The 20,835-nt window shown below is 38.2% G+C and overlaps 1 protein-coding gene across 1 annotated transcript; it reads right to left on the bottom strand.

The window, feature by feature from the left end:
* Window positions 1-770: 770 nt before the first annotated feature.
* Window positions 771-20,835, bottom strand: LOC126975861 (palmitoyltransferase Hip14). The gene is made up of 7 exons (XM_050823935.1): window positions 20,458-20,835; window positions 16,681-17,116; window positions 14,088-14,249; window positions 10,625-10,825; window positions 10,047-10,208; window positions 9,109-9,277; window positions 771-8,643 (listed from the first exon to the last, which is right to left on the bottom strand). The coding sequence occupies exons 1-7, from the start codon at window positions 20,703-20,705 to the stop codon at window positions 8,207-8,209; spliced, it is 1,815 nt and encodes a 604-aa protein (XP_050679892.1). The 5' UTR covers window positions 20,706-20,835; the 3' UTR covers window positions 771-8,206.

Genomic DNA, 20,835 nt, shown 5'->3' with positions numbered 1-20,835 from the left:
GTATGTTGGCTATACATTATACTACATGATGACTGTTGTGTAATATTTTTAAACAACATTAAAATAGGTATCATTTTCGAGGTTTTCGGGAGTGTCAATAACGAATATGATATCTATTTTAAGATCCAAGATGGCGGTCACATCCGCCTTGTACAATAAAATCAAAATGGGTATCATCGAGATTTTCGGGAGTGGCGGTGAATACACAATTTTATTTCAAAAGTCCAGCATTATCGGCTCAACACCCTCGAGAATCATGAAAAGAACACCCATGATAAAAAACTGGATAATTTCGAATTTCATGTAGCTCCAACTTGGACTTACACTTTGCACTATCGGTTTGAGCACTCTTAAGAACCATGAAAACGACACGCGTGACGAAAAAGTTGATAATTTGTTGCGGCCATGGCGGCCGCTTGACTACTACTTTAAAGTTTAAAAAACGAAAACCAGAGATTTGATGGAGCCGAGTTCAAATAGCCGTATATCACGCAATACGCTAGCATTTTTAAAAAGATCGCGGAAACAACAACGTGACACTCGACTCGCTTTGACCGCGAAAACCGCTTAGGGGCCTCGTCGATGCGCATGTTTGTGTGAGTGTGTCATTTCGAACGTTTTTAGGTACTTTCCGTACTGGTAGATTTGTCTACTGTGGTTCTGCTGTGAAATAATTTCATTATAACAACAGGGAGCATATATTATTTATTATGCAAAGAACAACGATTTTCCGGCCAGCTAGTTAATATATACATATAAAATTAAATAAATATGCTTCAAAATTTATTTAATTAAAATTTAAAATGCATTTGGTATCTTGTACAACAAAATGTTATAATATCATACAATAAATCTAGGACCTACATATTAATTTAGAATAGATAATGAGCTATTATTAGTCACAAAAGTCGAGATCCATGTGTACTGTTTATTGAAAGCTGTAAAGCCTTGAAAATGTTTTCCGTCACTACAGTAAACACGAAGTCGTACACATTTTATATAGGTATATTAAATTGCAGGAAATATTCTGACATCTTAATGTAGTGGTATTACCTTATTAACATTACAGTATCACAATTAAAATAGTATTGTATGACTGCTCAAATGATAGAAGGCAGAAAATATTATTATATAATACTTGAACTAATCCGCCATCTTGAAAAACATTAAATTTGACAGAACTTTCATGTTTAGTGGATTTAAATGAGATGTAATATTATATATAAGAATAATATTTTTATGGTAGAGGAGGAAAAACAGTGAAGTGATCACCGCTGCTCATTGTAATATCAAACACTGACACATTTCTAACACGAACACTGCCGACGTTTAAGAATATACATATTTATACAAGTGACTATGTAATTCCGTCTGAAGTGTCGTGTTTTATTAGCTTAACAGAAGACGTGCACAAGGTCTTATAAGCAATAGCCGATTAGTATAAAGAACCTTACGAATACACCGAAATATCCATTTTTTCATGGAAAAGGAGGACAAACGAGCGATCAGGTCACCTGGTGTTAGGTGATTACCGCCGCCCACTTTCTCTTGTAATACCAAAGGGATCAAAGGAAGCTGCCGGCCTTTAAGGAAGGTGTACGCGATTTTTTTTAGGTACCATTAGGTATCCATTATAAGTAAGATTAATTGATTGTAATGATATACATCCTGTTTATATTTCTACACTACGAGTAGATAAACAAGGCAGCTGAAAAAACAGCAGATTATAGTCCGACCGTCCCATGGAGTGACAGACGGTGGCGGGATGGGTTAATAAGATGCAAGCGGGTAGCGGGTTACGGCAGTCTCACTCATAGCCCTTCCCCCGCAACACCACCCGCTACCCGCTGATGTCTTATTACCCCGCCCCCGCCTGTCACCCCGGGGGACGGTCGCGCACGAAGTTGTCGGACTATACATCAAGCTCTGTCGGACACGAAGAATTTTATGTTTTTCTGTGCAAAAAGTGATTGGTATCCGAATGATTTAAATAATTTAATAAATATATTTATTTACTTGTATTTCCGTTGTTCTACTATTCTATGTAAACTTCAGATAAATAGTAATTGTTAATAAATTAGTTTTTACTACATTATTATAACCATCTTTTTGTAATCACAAGTTCTACTCAATTACTTATTAAACACTATTTTTTCTTCAACCTTACAAAAATCATTCCGTACGTTGTAAATTACACAGAATCATCGAAATTAATATAATTAGGTATGATAGTGTCTAACAATGGTTCGTTTATTTTGTAGCCATGATATTGTCAGTATATAAAATTATATAAGGCAGGCAGGGAGGGCTTCCTTTTATACTCCTATGGCCTAGGCTGACGGTTGCATTCCTAATCTATTTGTATATCACTTCACATAACCTCATTAGAGCATCATCGGAACTCATAATAAAAGTATTAACTTTTTTCTATCAATTAAGTGATAATCCAAATGTTGTGATTTTTATTGAGTGGAAATTCCGATACGACTATCTTTAATTCATTCGACACGTGTTTTGCCTCTACACTAGGCATCCACAGGAGATTTTGACTTGCCCAATTCTGACACGAGACTAATTGAAGAGTGTAGAAGGTGAAACACTTGTCGAATTAATTAAAGATAAAACTAATTTACACTCAATAAATATCACAACATTTGGACAATTATTGATTTCCGCAACATAACGCCAAATTAATAAAAAAAAGTTATATCCACATAAAGAGAGGTCTGAGTACCAATACCATATTCATGAATTGGTCACCTGCATTCAGTAATACATATACTCCTTATTACTATAATAGATAACAGAGTAAGATATTATTCTAATAAAATACGACAGTATCATAATGTCTTGTTTATATTTAAGAATCGATTCATAAATAAATACATCCGCTCCGTACATATAATGACACAATCGTTCTTGTAAGCACTTATTTATCTCTGATATTAATATTGATATAATTGTTGATTCGAACTTTAACATTATAATATATCTTTATAATTTATTTTATTATTATATAATACAACACCGAAAACACTCATGTAACTGAGGTTGATGTTTGAAATGTCTTTACTATACTATATAATATGAAAGACATAGACAAACCCTTATTGATATAAGCAACAAGGCTGCTAAATATAATACATATATAGCTGAAAATCCCAAATATAACGAAATACATTATATAACGCATGAATTGTAATCTTAAAATATTATGTAACTTGCTATAGTATAATGTAGGCACGTTATGTAATAATATATACGATTATAATTATATAAAGTCACACACACACACACACACACACACACGCACACTATATCACTATTGTTAATTCATAAATAATTACAACAAAAAATTACACCGACAATAACTAAAGTTAATATTTACAGGTAAAGCTAGACAGTTGTTCGTTTGTACGTCATCATCTAAATAAAACTACATTGTATTACAACTACGCGGTGCTCTGTCTTACGGCCATTCTCACGCACAGCCATACATCACTTGAAAACTAATTTATATTTAATAGTAAATTTGATCATTGTTGACCACACATACTGATCGGTCAATGGTTTTTGCCCCAATTGTAATTTATACTAGAGGAGAATCAAAAGGGAGACAAACGTTTTCATGTCAGTCAGTTAAATTGTTCTATTTTTAAAGCTTGGGCATGAAAGAGGTGGCTGAATAGCTCTCTGTCTACTGAGTGGCTATAAATGTAAAGCAGTGTTGCTCAGCCTAGCGAAACTCTCTAAGAAAAAAGCGATTCACTCGATTGTATGAAATGTGCAGTCATTGATAGATTGACAGACGACGCACATAGGTAGATTTCGACGATTTAGGCGGCCAAAAGTCATTTTTTCAAAGTCAATTTAGCCATAAAACTTTGACCGGTACCGTTACAAGACACTTCCATGAATCTATCCTCACTATCCCCACCCTTGGGCCATGTGCCATGAATTATTTACACATAGTCGAAACTTGACCTCCGTTCCCGGTGTACGTTACAGTTCTCGACGCGTCGCGTCGCTCACTGTGCAACTTCTCTTACAAAGTCCATATTTTTTTTGTGAAGTTAATTACCTTAGTGAAAAGGATGGATTCGCATAATTCAGGTATGAATCTTTGAAACTATATATAATAATGGTGTTTTATTACAGATTGTCATATTTTTTTTCACTTGTAAGACAAGATGTTTTTTGTACAAATTTATCATTGATTTTCGATTTCTCAAGAGTTTTAATTATACTTCAGGGTCCATCCCACCTGTTTTCTTCTCTTTTACGGTATAAACAGGGTCTTAGTATTATAGTAAACAAAAAATTTGCCGCTAGAAACCGCAAATCTCGGAAAAATCCTTAATCAAAGATTTTTTGTAAAAAAACAAGAAAAAAAATTATTTTTTCTAACGCTTCTAAAATATAGTTGTCTTCGTTTTAGGGTCATCAAATACCTCTGGCGTGAAGGTAGTGACGAAAAAATATTTATTTGACCTAATGCAGGGACAAAACTTACCTTCTTTTGATGAGAAATTGGATTATTTAGAGAATTACTTGCTGGTGCGCTATGGTGATACAGAAGACAATAAAAAAACTCTTAAGCATAAATTTTCATACGTTAGATCGCAAATGAAACAAAGATGGTTGAAAGCACATAAAAATAAAGAGTTTTTCGAAAAAAATAATAGTTCTTGGTTAGGTGGAAACCTTTGAGATTCCGATTGAAACAACTCATCGCCAGGGTCGTCCAAGTAAATCGTTTGCCGATTTGAGTGAGCGAAGCAAGAGAAGGAAAACAGAAGAAATACGTTCTTCTGTGGACCCTGAAGTAATAGTCCATGCTGCGCAAGTACTTTTACAATCAGATGGAAAAAGAAATGTGTCCAAAGTCCTGAAGGACGAAACCAATTCGCCAACAAAAGCCAGTCAATACAAAAAGGCTTATTCTAAGGTTGATGAAGCTATCCCTCCGTTGACCCCCTTCGAAGCACTTAAGATGTTTGTTGAGGCTGATCTCACACGTAGGCAATATGAAATAATAAGAGCAACAAACAAAAGACATTTCCCTTGTTATGACCTTTTGTTGAAAGCGAAGCAAGAGTGTTACCCGCCGAAATCGGCTTTACGGGTAACGGCTACCTGCGCGGAAATGGACCTTCAAAGCCTAATTGATCACACCGTTACGCGCTTATCGAAATTCCTGGAAGAAGTTTTGATAACACTAATTCTAATGAAAGACAATCATTAACTATTATATTGAAATGGGGTTGTGACGGCTCACAACAAACGCGGTATAAGCAGAAATTTACAGAAGATGCCGACTCTGATGCAAATATATTCTTGAGTTCTTTTGTTCCAATCCAAATTGTCTGTGGAGAACAGGGCAAAAAGGTTGTATGGCAGAATCCTACACCTTCGTCACCACGATTTTGCCGACCGATTAGATTTCGCTTCGTGAAAGAATCAACAAATATCACTAGAGAAGAAATAGCATATGTAGAAAATGCACAAAAGCGCTTGACCGCAACAAAAGTTGATATTAATTCTAACGAATATACGTTTCGGCATATTATGAAAATGACGATGATTGACGGCAAAGTATGCAACGCAGCTACAAACACTTCTTCAACAAGTCGGTGTTTTATATGTGGAGCGACATCAAAAGACTTCAATGATCTTAGTAAAAATAATGTAGTAAAATGTCCCGAAGCTCTCGAGTTTGGAATCTCTAATTTACACACCAGGATACGGCTTTTTGAAAGCATTTTGCATTCAGCATATAAATTACCCGTAAAAAAGTACAGAGAAAGGAGGACCCCAGAGGAAAAGTTGTTAGAAGAACAAAGAAAAAGGGAAATTCAAGAAAGATTCAGAACAGAAACCGGCCTTTTAGTTGATATGCCTAAAGCTAACTTTGGTAACACAAATGATGGGAATACCAGTAGACGCTTTTTTGAAGACACTAAATTGGCTGCTGAGATTACAGGCATTAACCATGAAGTTGTCCATAGGTTGAAGGTTATATTAGAGGTGATTAGTAGTGGCCATAAAATTGATGTTTCTAAATATAATAACTACGCTTTGGATACAGCAAAGTTATATGTTGATCTTTATGGATGGCACCCCATGACGCCAATAATGCATAAGATTTTAATCCACGGTGAAAGCATCATCGAACATGCATTGCTGCCGATAGGACAGCTGTCAGAAGAAGCGGCAGAGGCACGCAACAAACACTTTCGCACCTACAGGCTCAATTACGCGAGAAAGTTTTCGCGCGAAGAGTGCAACTTAGATATTTTTCATAGATTATTATTATCATCAGATCCATTGTTAAGTAGTTTGAGGCCAATCAGGAAAACCTCACATAAATCTTTTTTAAGCGAAACTATTGCAATGATGTTGCCTGGGGATCCAAATGAGACCGAAAATTAAATATAGGACTCCGACACATCTTTTTCTGAAGATGAATAACTTTTTATAAAATGTTTTATTTTTTTTGTTTTTTATGATATACAATGGAATAAAATTATTTTGTAAATATCAAATGTCTTATTTTTTTTCAAATTAGTATACTTATTTAGATTTTTTTATATATATTTAGTTATATAGGTAAATATATATATATATTTTATACAGTTAAAAGTCTCAAACGGCCTCTACATGTTGGACCCATGCAAGCCTCTCAAAGGACCGGGCATCGTCCCGTGAATTACTCCGCTGAGACAACATAATAATATAATTTTTTATTAAAATCTTAATATTTATATATATTTTTAGTAAATAATTTATTAAAAATTTTTGTTTTACTCCATAGAGTGTTTCATTTTATAATAACCTCTTTTAATTACTAAAACCCCATTTAAAAGCTGTTAACACAGTAAAATGTTTTTGACCGCCTAAATTCGCGAAATCTACCTATGTGCGACGGCTATGATCTTATAAACAACTGATATAGCCGAAATCCACTACGGTTTAAGCACTGACCTCTACTATATACCACTGGACTGGCGGCTGTCAAAGTGCTTTTGTGACTGTTTGATATTCGCCATTTTGGCGCTGTTGGCCATGTTGCGAGAGTATGCGATACTTAAACTATTGAAGACAACCTCAGCAAAAATCGATAGATGGTGGGAAACTATTTACAAAAAAAAATGTGTACTTTCTTAAGTTGATATTTGAAGTATAAATAACACGGAAAACTAACAAAATTAATTCAAATTGCAAAAATACTTCAGAGTATTAAACGTTTCTTCGCAGCCATTTGTATTATACGTCAAAATTAGTTCTCTGGACACTCGCGAGTGGCGCTTCAAATAGGCAAAAAAAATTTGCTGTCAAACATATGGAACAGCCTGTCCAGTGGTATTTATACAGGTCAGTGATTTAAAGCAACTATTCGCTTTCAAACTTAGCCGGATTTTACTTCGTCGGTAGCTATAACAATTTCAAACTTATTTCAAATCTCACTGCATTTCATACAAAAATCAGTTTCGATTTTTACTTAGGCAATCCCACTTCTTAGTATGTAATATTTACATCCTCTTTGGTATTGCCACACCAGCCGTTATCACTTGTTCTATTTCCCACATTTATTTTCTTTGATATTTTATGACAGAATAAATATAATATCATTTCATTGCTAACATTTTGGTGTGTCATAAGTAGATATAAAATAATGCAACACTTTATTACTCACCCTTAGTTAAAATACATTTCATTGGCAAAGCTTTAATGTGAGCTGGTGGTAGGGTTAGCCACCATTAAGTGAAAACTGTGTTAATCAGTTTATGCTTTAGAATAAGGTAAACCAGGAAAATTTTGGAGAAATCACTTTCCAATATATAAATCTCCAAAATAAAATATATATGCTTAAATAAAGAAATAAATCATTCAGTATTTATATGTAAAAAAAAACATTTGCATGGCTTAGACTCTGCTTGAGAAAAATGTTGCCTGGAGCTGATGAACTCAAAGCAGAACATTGTAAGCATAATTGACATAATATGTGGATGTGATTCCTAAGCTCAGTCTGTCAGGCATTATATGCTAGAGAGCTTGATAACTGTCAGTTAACAAAATGATGAAAGGAATTATTCTGTGTCACAGTGTACAATATTAGGTGCCGGGCTGGAGACATAGGGTTGAATGCGCCTCAATGTATCTGGCTGTAGAGTTGTACCAGTCGGCAGTCCGTACCGACCGCAGCCTAGACATAGTGCCGGTCGTCGCGCATGAAGGGGCGCGCGTCCTGGTCGTCGCAGGAGTCGTCGAGGTCGGGGCGGTGGTCGCGCTGCTCGGTGTCTCGCAGGAAGGCCATCAGGTTCTTGAGCGGGCCGCGTGAGAAGGGCGAGCGGCCGCCGCGCGCCGCGAAGTGCGCGTACCGGCTGCGGTTGAGCTGCTCGTTGGTGGTCATGCCCAGACACACCAGCAGGTACAGCTGGCACGCCGCCAGCACGCTCACCCAGAACAGGTGGAAGGCCGCGTTGAGCAGCACCCAGCCCAGCCAGGCGTTGCAGCGCGGCCAGGCGGCCGGCGAGGCGCCGCAGCGGGCGCCGTAGTACTGGGCGCCGCCCCACACCATCCACGAGCACATCACCACCAGGCTGCCCAGGAACCCCACGAACGACCGGTGGTTCTTCGCGCCTGCGCACGCGAACACTAACTTAATACAGCTCCACTTCATATGCTTTGTTAACATTTTTCATCTCACTTTTTCATTAAAAGTAATTCAGTTTAAGTATTCAGACAAATAATCCACTGAATCCAACTCGGATGGGCAGCGTTCGGGAACCTGAGAAAATCTTCTTGTGATGTATGTATATGGCCTAATCAGAAAGCTCATGGTCTCTTAAAGGTCTATGATAAAAATATAACTAAAATTATGATGACCATAAGTTATATTGTAAGTTTATATATACAACAAAACGCAAACGCGCCCGTCCAAAGCAAACCGGGCCTGTCATAGATGAAGCGAAAGACATCGGAAAAATCTGGATTGAAATTAAGAGAGATGCTCAAGACCGATCGCGGAGGAGATGCACTGCTAATGCCCTGTCTCCCGGCTAAAAACTAGATACAGGTACTTAAATGAGTGATGCAACAACTCACCGATGCAGTTGGCGACCCAGGGACAGTGGTGGTCGAACCTGGCCACACAGCGGTTGCACACGGAGCAGTGCTTGGAACGCAGCGGCCGCCGCACCAGACACGCCGAACAGAACCGCGCCGCGTCGAACCCGCCGCCGCCGCCCGAGCTCTCCGACAGATCGATGATCGTCTGCAAGCCGTCACGTATTCGAATATGAAAATAAATTAACACACATGCGCCACGCCGCCGACATTTTGTATACACTAGAGGCAGCATGCTCAGTATCATGTGTTTTATGCAGGTTTCCACAAGATAAAACAAAAATAAACGATTGAGTTATTAATAAGTAAAACCTTTCAAATCTAAACAATTTATTTTAAAGTGAAACATGGTTTCATGAAGGGGCGTTCTACAACTACTAATTTTGGCTGTTTTATGGACTATGTTGTGTCAATGATGGTGGCTCTCAGATCGATGTAAAATACACAGACTTTGAGAAGGCATTCGATCAAGTGCAACATGTTATTCTCTTGCATAAGCTTTATGAATTGAGTACTCGAGGTAACCTTCTGAGATGGATGGAATCGTACCTACAAAATCGTTCCCAAGCTGTAGTAGCAGGAGGCTACTGCTCAGACTGTAATCATATACCATCGGGTGTCCATCAAGGCTCGATTCTGGGTCCCCTTTTATATGCTTGCTATCTTTATGATATAAATTAATGTTTCATTATGCAAAGTTCCTGATGTATATTGATGATACTAAATCTTTATGACAATCAAAGATAATTCAGATTGTTCCAAACTGCAAGCCGATTTAGATAGACTTAGTTGCTATTATAATTGTAACCGCAAAGGTAATTTGACAACCATGAAAAATACTTCTATGTATATAGTATAATGAAGCGGTGAAAAGTATTAGTGGAGTGTGTGTATGAGGTGTGGTAGGTGGAGAGTACCCGCATCTTCTCCTGGCGCGTGGCGGTGATGACACCCGGGTCGGCGCGCCACGAGCGCAGGAACGTGTGCCACAGCATGGCCGAGCACAGCAGGAAGCCGACCGTGGCGCCCGCGCTCACCTCGCTGGCGATCACGACCACCCACGTGATGTAGAACCACGTCTGTCGACACACACACCACAATACATACATAGTGAGGAGGATGGCCTTATATACATTGGTGCGGTAGAGCCAGTAGGAGGCACCTTTGCACTGGACGCCGGCTAGTTTATGGGTATCACAACGGCGCCTATTTCTGCCGGGAAGCAGTAATGTATAAACATTAATATGATTCGGTCTGAAGGGTGCCATTGCTAGTGAAATTACTGGGCAATTGAGACTTAACATCTTATATCTCAAGGTGACGAGCGCAATTGTAGTGCCGCTCAGAATTTTTGGGTTTTTCAAGAATCCTGAGTGGCACTGCATTGTAATGGGCAAGGGGTATCAATTATCATCAACTGAACGTCCTGCTCGTCTCATCCCTTATTTAAAAAAAAAAAACAAATAGATATACACAGATGCCAAGTTACACATACCTTAGTTGCTAAGTAAACACAAAGGGGAAATATATTCTTCAGTTCATCATCAAAGAGGAAGTTTGTAACTACATGCAGCACCGAGTACAGACACACCAGCAGGAACGCCTTCAGGTAGATGGGAGCGTCCAGTTCCACCAACATGCCGGTCAAATAGAATGCCAGAAATGGAATTGTCACAACACACCACCATCTAAATTTCTGTAACAATTTACAAATAATTGTTTATTTACTTAAAAACTTAATGTGTTTATTAAAAACTGTAAATTTAGATAGTCATTAAATTGTATTCTGTAATATTATCATTACTTAAATAATTTATTGTATTATTCAATCAATTGTAGATGTTATGAGTAATTCTAGAAGGTTAAGTAAACATAGGTTTATTTGGGTATAACTAGTGTTATCCAAGCACTTTGGATAAAATTAAACAACATTAATTTGTCTGGTGTTTATCTGTGTACATCTAGGTGTACCCAATAGTAGTTGGGTAATGATAGATTACATAAAAGCCCCTACTAGGGCCTTTTACTTGCCCTTTCAAGCAATGTAACACACAAAGCATTAATACTTCCTTCTACTCGAATCAAATCATGTCCGTCAATAAATAGTGAAAAGGTGAAAAAATGTGAACAATCTTAAAATTTTTCAAATTATAATTTTACAAACAAATGAAATAATATTAATTTACTGTACGTTTTCTTATACTTTTGCAATGTTCTAAAATAATATTTAATAAACAGTGTGCGATATTTGGTTTGATTTATGGGTTTATAAAAATTAATTAAATTTCATTCGATGTCGAGCGCTTTGAGCGCGGTATTGCTCAGAATTTTTAATTTTTATGAATCCCTATCCTAATCCTGAATCCTCCATTGTAAAAGGCATTTATTTATATCTCAAAATTGATTTCAATGAAACAAATGGAGCTCTGAGGGAGAAGAAGCGGCGTAAGAAACTCTCCGAGCATTATTTTTTTGCGCTCTTTTTAATAAAATATACAATACTGTACTGTCATTTTTATTGCTATAAAATAATAACATAATCTAGTCTGTCAGATCAGCTCAGATATTCAGCTGTGGAGTAGAAGAATTTACGACAGAGCCATTGTTTAATAAAACATTTAAATTTATTTATAGACTAGTTGTTCCCGACAAGACGTTGTTCTGTATATCTATACTAATATAATAAAGAGGAAAGATTTGATTGATTGTTTGTTTGTTTGCATTGAATAGGCTCCACAACTACTGGACCGATTTGAATAATTCTTTCACTGTTGGGAAGCTACATTATATAATATATAATTTATTTATTTATAGACTAGTTGACCCGACAGACGTTGTTCTGTATATCTCTACTAATATTATAAAGAGGAAAGATTTGATTGTTTGTTTGTTTGCATTGAATAGGCTCCGCAACTACTGAACCGATTTGAATAATTCTTTCACTGTTGGGAAGCTACATTATCCCCGAGTGTTATAGGCTATAAAACATTTTCAAAAGAATTAGGGATCCCTACTAAAAGTCCAGTAATTTAACCCAAGGTGTAAAAATACGTACGCGAACGACATCGCGGGGTATCAGCTAGTAATAAATAAAATAATGTTTTTTATGAATTTGTCAATAATATATCATAACATCAAGAATTATTTCGTAAAATATGCTCCCTGTTGTTGTAATGAAATTGTTTTACAGCAGAACTGTCAAACTGTCCATACAAAACAAATATCGAACGACGGGGGACACATCAAAGGAAAACAAAATTGATGTTTTTATTAATTCCGAACACTTTCATATTTATTCACCTTTTAAACCTTCCCTGGACTTCCACAAATAATTTAAGACCAAAATTAGCCAAATCGGTCCAGCCCTTCTCGAGTTTTAGCGAGACTAACGAACAGCAATTCATTTTTATATATATTTATAGATAGATTATAGATAATACCTGAACAGTGGCTGGGACTTTATTATAAAAGTGTATACAGTTACCCTTAAAGCTATTATGTATCTTATGAAGTCTGCTAGAAATAGTTACAAGCAACTCCTTATTTCTAGTGTTATAATAATGAAAGTCACTATTAAGAGCAAAAAGGTGACAATATTTGTTAAAGTATATTAAATTGTAATAAATATACTGACAATGAACAGTCATAATACGTATTTCTTTAAACTTTTCTTTGAGTGACTGTCTATAACCAAGCTGATATATAGCGCGAACATCTCTCTTTTTTAGGACAGGGTTTACCACAAGTTGAACTTCTAGCAGCTAGCGGCTCTCTTCACTTATTATAAAAAAAATCCTTAAACTTTTGTGAATTATGAATGCTGAGCTCTACCACTTAACATTATTAAAATATTTCCCTGTTACAGACAGTTATTGGGACGAAATACTTTATCAGGGCTAGGCGAAAAAAAGTGAAAATCTTTCCATCACAACCCCATCCATCTTATCTGAGAGGACCTAATGCTCTGTAATAAGTTTACTGGGAGATTTAAAAAATATTTATAAGGGACTGATTTTATGATCTGCAATTTGAGCGTTTAAATATTTGGTAAATGTAAAATACTATGTAATAAAAATTATTGAAAAGAAACTGTTTTTCACTTTAAAACTGCTACTGATTCTAAACTACTGGTGATATTTTGATGGCTCTTACAAGAAAAAATAGCTCTCGTATTTCTATAGAAACTGGGCGTTTTAAATGTTTAAACAACATATAAATTAGACATAAGGGGTGTACGGTTTACGTATTACTTAATGGACTGTATTAGGTCGCTACTAGATAGAGAATAACTATGCAAATTTTAACTATGACTTTATTAAAATGCTGCTAAATTAGGGCTATATATGAGCTGATATGAATGAGAGCACTCGGTCGCTGCTGTGAGTGAATTGCTCAACTGTTAAGATTGCTGATCGGGCGAATAGCTAATCGACCTAAATTACATCATTAGAATAATTATTCGATGTTCGAACAAGGGGACTTTTATACTAAATGCACTACACACGGTTCTCATACGAATATGCTGTGCGCGACGGTGTCGCAGTCCGACTTGGTTAAGGTACTACGCGCAATTTAGAGTACCTTTTACGGGTCATATTGAGGGTTCCTGATGTTCCAGTGTTGCGGCAAAAATATCAAGAGAGCTACGAAAACTTTGGCTAAAAGGCTCATACACTGAACCAAACATTGCTAGTATAACTACTTATACTCATTAGAGTACCATAATGTTGTTAAATGTTGCATAAAATAAAAATAAATTATGCCTCATGTTTAATCACATACCGGAAGATGTAGTGTTGGTAGGTCCCTCACAAGATGGAACGTACTGACGATCTAGTCAAGATCGCCGGAGTACGTTGGATGAGAGCAGCGCAGGACCGATCGTCGTGGAAATCTTTGGGGGAGGCCTTTGACCAGCAGTGGACATCTTCCAGTTGAAATAATGTTGATGATGATACCTTATCATATGTAATTCTTCGCAAACAGTTATTTCTTGAGGTAGACAACTCCTTCACTCTCTCGGCCACCTTGCTTCCTATCCACACCGCACCAAGGTTACTCTGCAGCATGGCGAGGGGCGTGGCGCCTCTCTGGTTCGGGATCTCCAGATTAGCATTTCCCTGAAAGAGTATGAGGATGAAGATTAATTAAATTGACTTTGTAACAATGCGGGACTCGAAACCGCGACCTCTCGGGTTCCATCCGAGCGCATTTCCAACTGAGAAAACTGTTTGAGTGATGCATAGTTCGTAAATCTTGGTCAGATCACATGATTTATTATCGAAAAGGTTACCAACTAAACTGTAATGGAAAAACGAAAGGCAGGCACGGCGTAGGTTTTAAGACCGAGAAATAAAAATTGCAAGAGATAAGATAAAAATAACAAAATACTTATACAGTCAGTGAAATTTTGACACATACGAATTAATACATACATGGTTATAGCACCTAAATTTATAGATAGATGCAAGAAAAAAAAACCCGAAAAAAAAAATGGCGTGCGTACAAAGTACATCGCTAGTAGGGAAAATGTTCTACTTAGTCGCGGCCGCGTGCTAAACTTGCACAATACAACGTTAGGAGGAAAGATGTTTTACTTACTCGCGGCCGTGCGCTTAACCTGCACGATACAACGCTGGTAGCAAAGATGTTCAACTTTTTCGCATCCGCGCACTAAACCTGCACGATACAAAGCTAGTGGGGAAGATGTTCTACTTAGTCGCGGCCGCGTGCTAAACTTGCACGATACAACGTTAGGAGGAAAGATGTTTTACTTACTCGCGGCCGTGCGCTTAACCTGCACGATACAACGCTGGTAGGGAAGATGTTCAACTTTTTCGCATCCGAGCACTAAACCTGCACGATACAAAGCTAGTGGGGAAGATGTTCTACTTAGTCGCGGCCGCGTGCTAAACTTGCACGATACAACATAAGAAGGAAAGATGTTTTACTTACTCGCGGCCGTGCGCTTAACCTCCACGATACAACGCTGGTAGGGAAGATGTTCAACTTTTTCGTATCCGCGCACTAAACCTGCACGATACAAAGCTAGTGGGGAAGATGTTCTACTTAGTCGCGGCCGCGTGCTAAGCTTGCACGATACAACGTTAGGAGGAAAGATGTTTTACTTACTCGCGGCCGTGCGCTTAACCTGCACGATACAACGCTGGTAGGGAAGATGTTCAACTTTTTTGCATCCGAGCACTAAACCTGCACGATACAAAGCTAGTGGGGAAGATGTTCTACTTAGTCGCGGCCGCGTGCTAAACTTGCACGATGCAACGTTAGGAGGAAAGATGTTTTACTTTCTCGCGGCCGTGCGCTTAACCTGCACGATACAACGCTGGTAGGGAAGATGTTCAACTTTTTCGCATCCGAGCACTAAACCTGCACGATACAAAGCTAGTGGGGAAGATGTTCTACTTAGTCGCGGCCGCGTGCTAAACTTGCACGATACAACGTTAGGAGGAAAGATGTTTTACTTACTCGCAGCCGTGCGCTTAATCTGCACGATACAACGCTGGTAGGGAAGATATTAAACTTTTTCGCCTCCGCGCACTAAACCTGCACGATACAAAGTTACTGGGGAAGATGTTCTACGTTTTCGCGTCCGCGCGCTGAACCTGTACAATATAACTCTAGTAGGGAGGCTGTTCTACTTATTAGCGGTGCCATTTGCTTCATCCTACGTTCGCCTTCTCTCACTCTATCTCAATCTCCCTCTCCCTCTTCTTGGAAAAAACGTCCTAAATTTTTGTGACACTTTACTGGCACATATAGACACTGGATTTACGAAATGATCCCAAATTCGTTCTCTGCACCCTCGAGACCTCGGATTCGATATCCATATTGTAGAAATGATATATTTACGCGGCGGCCATCTTGGATTTCAAAAATGATCCCAAATTCGTTCTCTGTACCCTCGAGAACCTCGGATATGATATCCATATTGTTGAAATCATAATTTTGCGTGGCGGCCATCTTGGATTTTAAAAATGATTTCAAATTCGTTCGCTGCACCCTCGAGAACCTGGGCAAATGACACTTAACATCTTATGTCTCAAGGTTGACGAGCGAAGTTTTTAGTGCCGCTCAGAATTTTTGGGTTTGTCAAGAATCCTGAGTAGCACTGCATTGTAATAGCCCTTATTATTTATATACATAAAAATGAATTGCTGTTCGCTAGTCTCGCTACAACTCGAGAACGGCTTGACGATTTGGCTAATTTTGGTCTTGAATTATTTGTGTAAGTCCAGAGAAGGTGAATAAATAGGAAAATGCTGCTAAATTAAATAAAAACAACAAATTTGTTTTTCCTTTGATGTGTCCATACATAATTTCTATGAGAGAATTTATTGGCGCACGGTTTGACAGTTCTGCTGTGAAACAATTTCATTACGACAGCAGGGTGTATATTTTACGAAATAAGTTTTGATGTTATGATATATTACTGATAAATTCATAAAAAAAAAAATATTTATTATATACAGAACAGCGTCTGTCGGGTCAACTAGTTATAAAAAAATGTGCTGATGATGATAAGCGACTCACGTAGAGCACGAGCGTGCAGATGGCGGTCGAGTTCCGCGCGAGGATGGCCCAGTGCAGCGCGGTGTTCCCGTGCGCGGTGTCCTGCGGCGCGGGCGAGGCTCCCAGCGAGAGCAGCAGGCGCGTGGGGTCCACGGCCGTCACCTTCCACGCGGCCCACATGAGCGGCGTCATGCCGGCCGCGTCGGGCCCGTCGGGCGCCACGCCGCGGGCCACCAGGTACGCCACCACGGCCGTGTGCCCGTACTGCGCCGCCAGGTGCACGCAGCCGCAGCCCTCGGCGTCCCGCAGGCCGGGGTTGGCGCCGGCGCGCACCAGGAGCACCGTGGCCTCCAGGTGGCCCTGCCGCGCGGCCCAGTGCAGCGGCGTCGATTGCAGCTCGCCTCCGATGGCATCCACGCGCGCGCCTTTCGACACCAGGTACTCGATAATATCTCGCCTGCAGCAACAACACAAACCTACTGTGAAACTGCGTGTACAGGTCATTATAGTTGCCGAACGAGACAATAAAAAAAATGTGTTTTCAATTAATCCTAAAATGGTTTTATGTAATTCAATAAATGCATTAAAACGCTGAAGAACGCAATAGCTAAAGGGAAAGAAACTGCATTGAAACCTGGAAATACACCTGATATCTGCAACGAGTACTACTAATTATTCACTTTGGAGAGTTCGTCGTCAGTCATCCTGTTGAAAAAAAACCTCCTATTAAAATTAAAGTTCAAATGAATAGGGGCAGATCAAAGCAGAAAAAGCAGATTGATCCAGAAACAAATGGATTAGAAATAGAAAATGTATTGCTCCAAGACTATCAGTTAGATTTTCCTATAAAACCCACTAACATTAATTCTTTCATGTCATTCTTTCATTTTACCTCTGTAAATGGTGGTATTAGGCTAATGGCGGACAATAAAGCTCCAGGCTTCAATTTAATCAACAAAAAGGTACTCATAGAAGTCCCAAGAAAAGCTATCATCTACCTTGTTATGATGAAAGGTATCCCAAGTAATAATGATCCAAAAACCGGGAAAGCCAAGCCATGACATAAACGCCCACAGACCTATATCCAATAAATTCAAAATTGTTTAATCCAAATATTTTGAATTTTCTTTAGTGTTAATTCCGCCAAAATTTGTGTTAAACAATTCAACACATGTTTCCCCTCTACACAAGCCATTCTTAAGACATGTTGACTTGCCAAACTCTGGCACAAGACTCAACACTAAGGAAAACTCAAAACATTTAGATAGTTATGGATTTCCCCAAAGTAACGCCTACTACAATAAATTTTAAAAATTATTTGAAAAGGTCTTACTCCAGAGCTCCAGAACAGATCCATTATACCTAACTACCAGTTTAGGTTTAGAAAAGAACACAGCACAGTTGAGCTATCTGCTCAACTGTGCTGCGCTACAGAGTATGCAAAGTCATCCGAGAGAAATCAACATCAACATGGAGAAAATACAAGCACACTAAGAGGGATGAAATAAATATTAAATACAGGAGTTTTTATTGTATGTCAGGAAGGAACTCCAGTCTGTCACTGGTATAAGTTGCTATATATATATGACAATCTTTCAGCCAATATGAATCTATGGAATTCAACTGTGGGGCTCTGCAAGTACTTCAATATCAGTATAATACAAAGATGTCAGACCTACAATCCTGAAAGAAAACACAAATGCACCATGGTTTCTAAGAGTTTCTGAAATCCTATAAATAGATAGCAAAATAAATATTAAAAGTAAATGTCACAGTAAAAGAGGAAATTTGTAACACCAAAATTCAATACAAAAACAAAAAGATGGCCAAAACCAAATCAACTTGCTGTGCAATTAACTTTTCCTGAGCCAATGTGCACACTGAAAAGACTAATACTAGACAGCCATGATTAAATATAGAGAAATTCCTAATGAGGAAATTACTCTGATCGCCAATAATCTCAGAACACATCTGTTCATAGTCTCTTGACTGATTGCATGATAAAATTATTTAAAAAAATCCTAAAATGGTTAACTGTTTTGAGTACACATGAACCAATTGATGGTCGAATGTGAACTAGAACCATAAAGACCATAATGCACTTTTCCAATAACTTTTAAGTGGACCACCAGCTTTCTCACTGGGCACGGCACACAGGTCAAAGTCAACAGTTATTGCTGGAGCCCAAACCACGTGAATGCTGGAATTCTCTAAGGCTGTGTGCTATCTAATACACTGTTGCTCCTACAAATCAATTATATATTGGACGCCACCAACAGGCACTGCTATATGGATGACAGTAGGTAGTGGAGATGCCGTATAGACGGGCTACGCAGGTCATTCTCTGCAAATCATGGCAAAAGAAGCTGGTTTCTTTTATTCGTTAGGTTATAGATATTGTTCCGGAATGCTGTAGAATTAACCTATTCCAATTCACAGTCAGATCCTCGCCCGCCATGTATCAATGTGTTTCCCAAGAGAGTATGGATGGGATTGTCGAAAACCCCATTTGTCTTGTCACCACTCGTCAAAAACACTTGCCTTAAAGCTACTAGGATAGGAATACTGGGTCCCGAAATTACAATTCCATAAGATAAATAGAGATGGCTCACATTCTTTAGCTCTACAAATCGCAAGTTCGTGCAATGCTCAATATCAGCTTTCTTGTGCATTATTTCAAGGATAATACAATATGGGTACCTTCAATGCACCTACACCTTTCTGAAAGACCATAAACACTCCTGTGATTCCTCTGTCTTGCAAGATAATATCCGTGGTGGTGATTACTTAACATCATGTGACCCTGACACTAGTTTGTCCTATCTTCCATGTTTATCATTTTGTTTGTTGCAGTGCTTTTCAATTTTGAAAAATTTTGCATTAGTGAAAGAATAGTTCAGTAATTTTCATCGGGACCGCAAGCATTTTCATTGAGCCACTCTCTTTAACTGCAGGAATTGATTTGCACAAAGCTTCAGATTTTCTTTGATAGTACACAAAATAGTCCTAGCTGGTAGATCTACATTTCTTGGAATAGAAAAAATGATTGAGGGAGCTTCCACTCTTATATTTATAACCATATTAACCAGAGAAGTCTGAAAACAATTGAAGACATTGATGAGGTTTGTACATAACAAACCTTCTTCAAGTAGCAGCGTGGAAAAGTTCTCCAAAAACATGCAAAACCTCTGAGAGATCAATAAGAAAATAGCTGAGAAACAGCATCTAAGACAGAACTTGCAGTAATAGTGACATCATTCAAATAAAGCTTACTTTAATAAAGCTATGAAAGACCTAAAATCATCACTTGATAACAAAAATGACAACCTCAGGAAACTCTTGAATCAATGCCATTGAGGAAGCATTCCCTGTAGTCTACAGCTTAACAGTTAATTTGACCTCAGCAATCATCCTATCCTGTAAGTAACCTGTCATCCTGGGTGCTAACAGAGGTAGAGAAATTGTATAGTAACACATTTAGTAGCAGTAAACAAGCCAAATGAATGACAATTTCAGCTAAATAATACCCAGGTATGTCTTTACTTAAAAGTTTACACATATTTATTTTTTTATCCAAAAAAATGTAGTTACATTTATATATTATTGTTGTATGTATGACCTAATATGTTGCAGTATGTGTTAAATAACTTGTTGCATTGCATTTCTATGATAGATCTGTGTATGACTGGATGAACATAGCCATAATAAAATACACCACAATGTGAAAATCTCTATATAAAGCCTAACATATTTATAAAATGATTGTTATACAGAAATAAAAAGTAACTTAAGTTCAACCTGTTGTTGATGGCCGCCCAGTGCAAGAGCGTGACAGTTTCATGATCAGGCTGGTTGACATCCCAGCCGGCTTCCACCAGTTCCTTGACTCTGCTGTAAGCACCGTACTGCGTAGCCTTGACAATGTCAAATCCACTATAATCCCGCTCAGCAGGCGCCGACGGAGGCTCACGCGATGTGCAAGCAGCTTCGCGCTGCGGCTTCCCACACTGTCCGGTAGCCGCCGCGCCACAAGTACTTTCATACATGCTCCACAATTGTTTCTATACGTCCTCTTTCTTCATTATAACATAATGAGAAAAACCAAAAGTGAAAATTATTCTTTATCTTATTTTCTAAGACACAATCGACATAAATTTGTCCTATTTAATTTGTCAA

Source organism: Leptidea sinapis, chromosome 38 (genome assembly GCF_905404315.1).
Source record: "Leptidea sinapis chromosome 38, ilLepSina1.1, whole genome shotgun sequence".
Taxonomy (NCBI): Eukaryota; Metazoa; Arthropoda; class Insecta; order Lepidoptera; family Pieridae; genus Leptidea; species Leptidea sinapis.
This window is presented reverse-complemented; position numbering and strand designations above follow the sequence as displayed.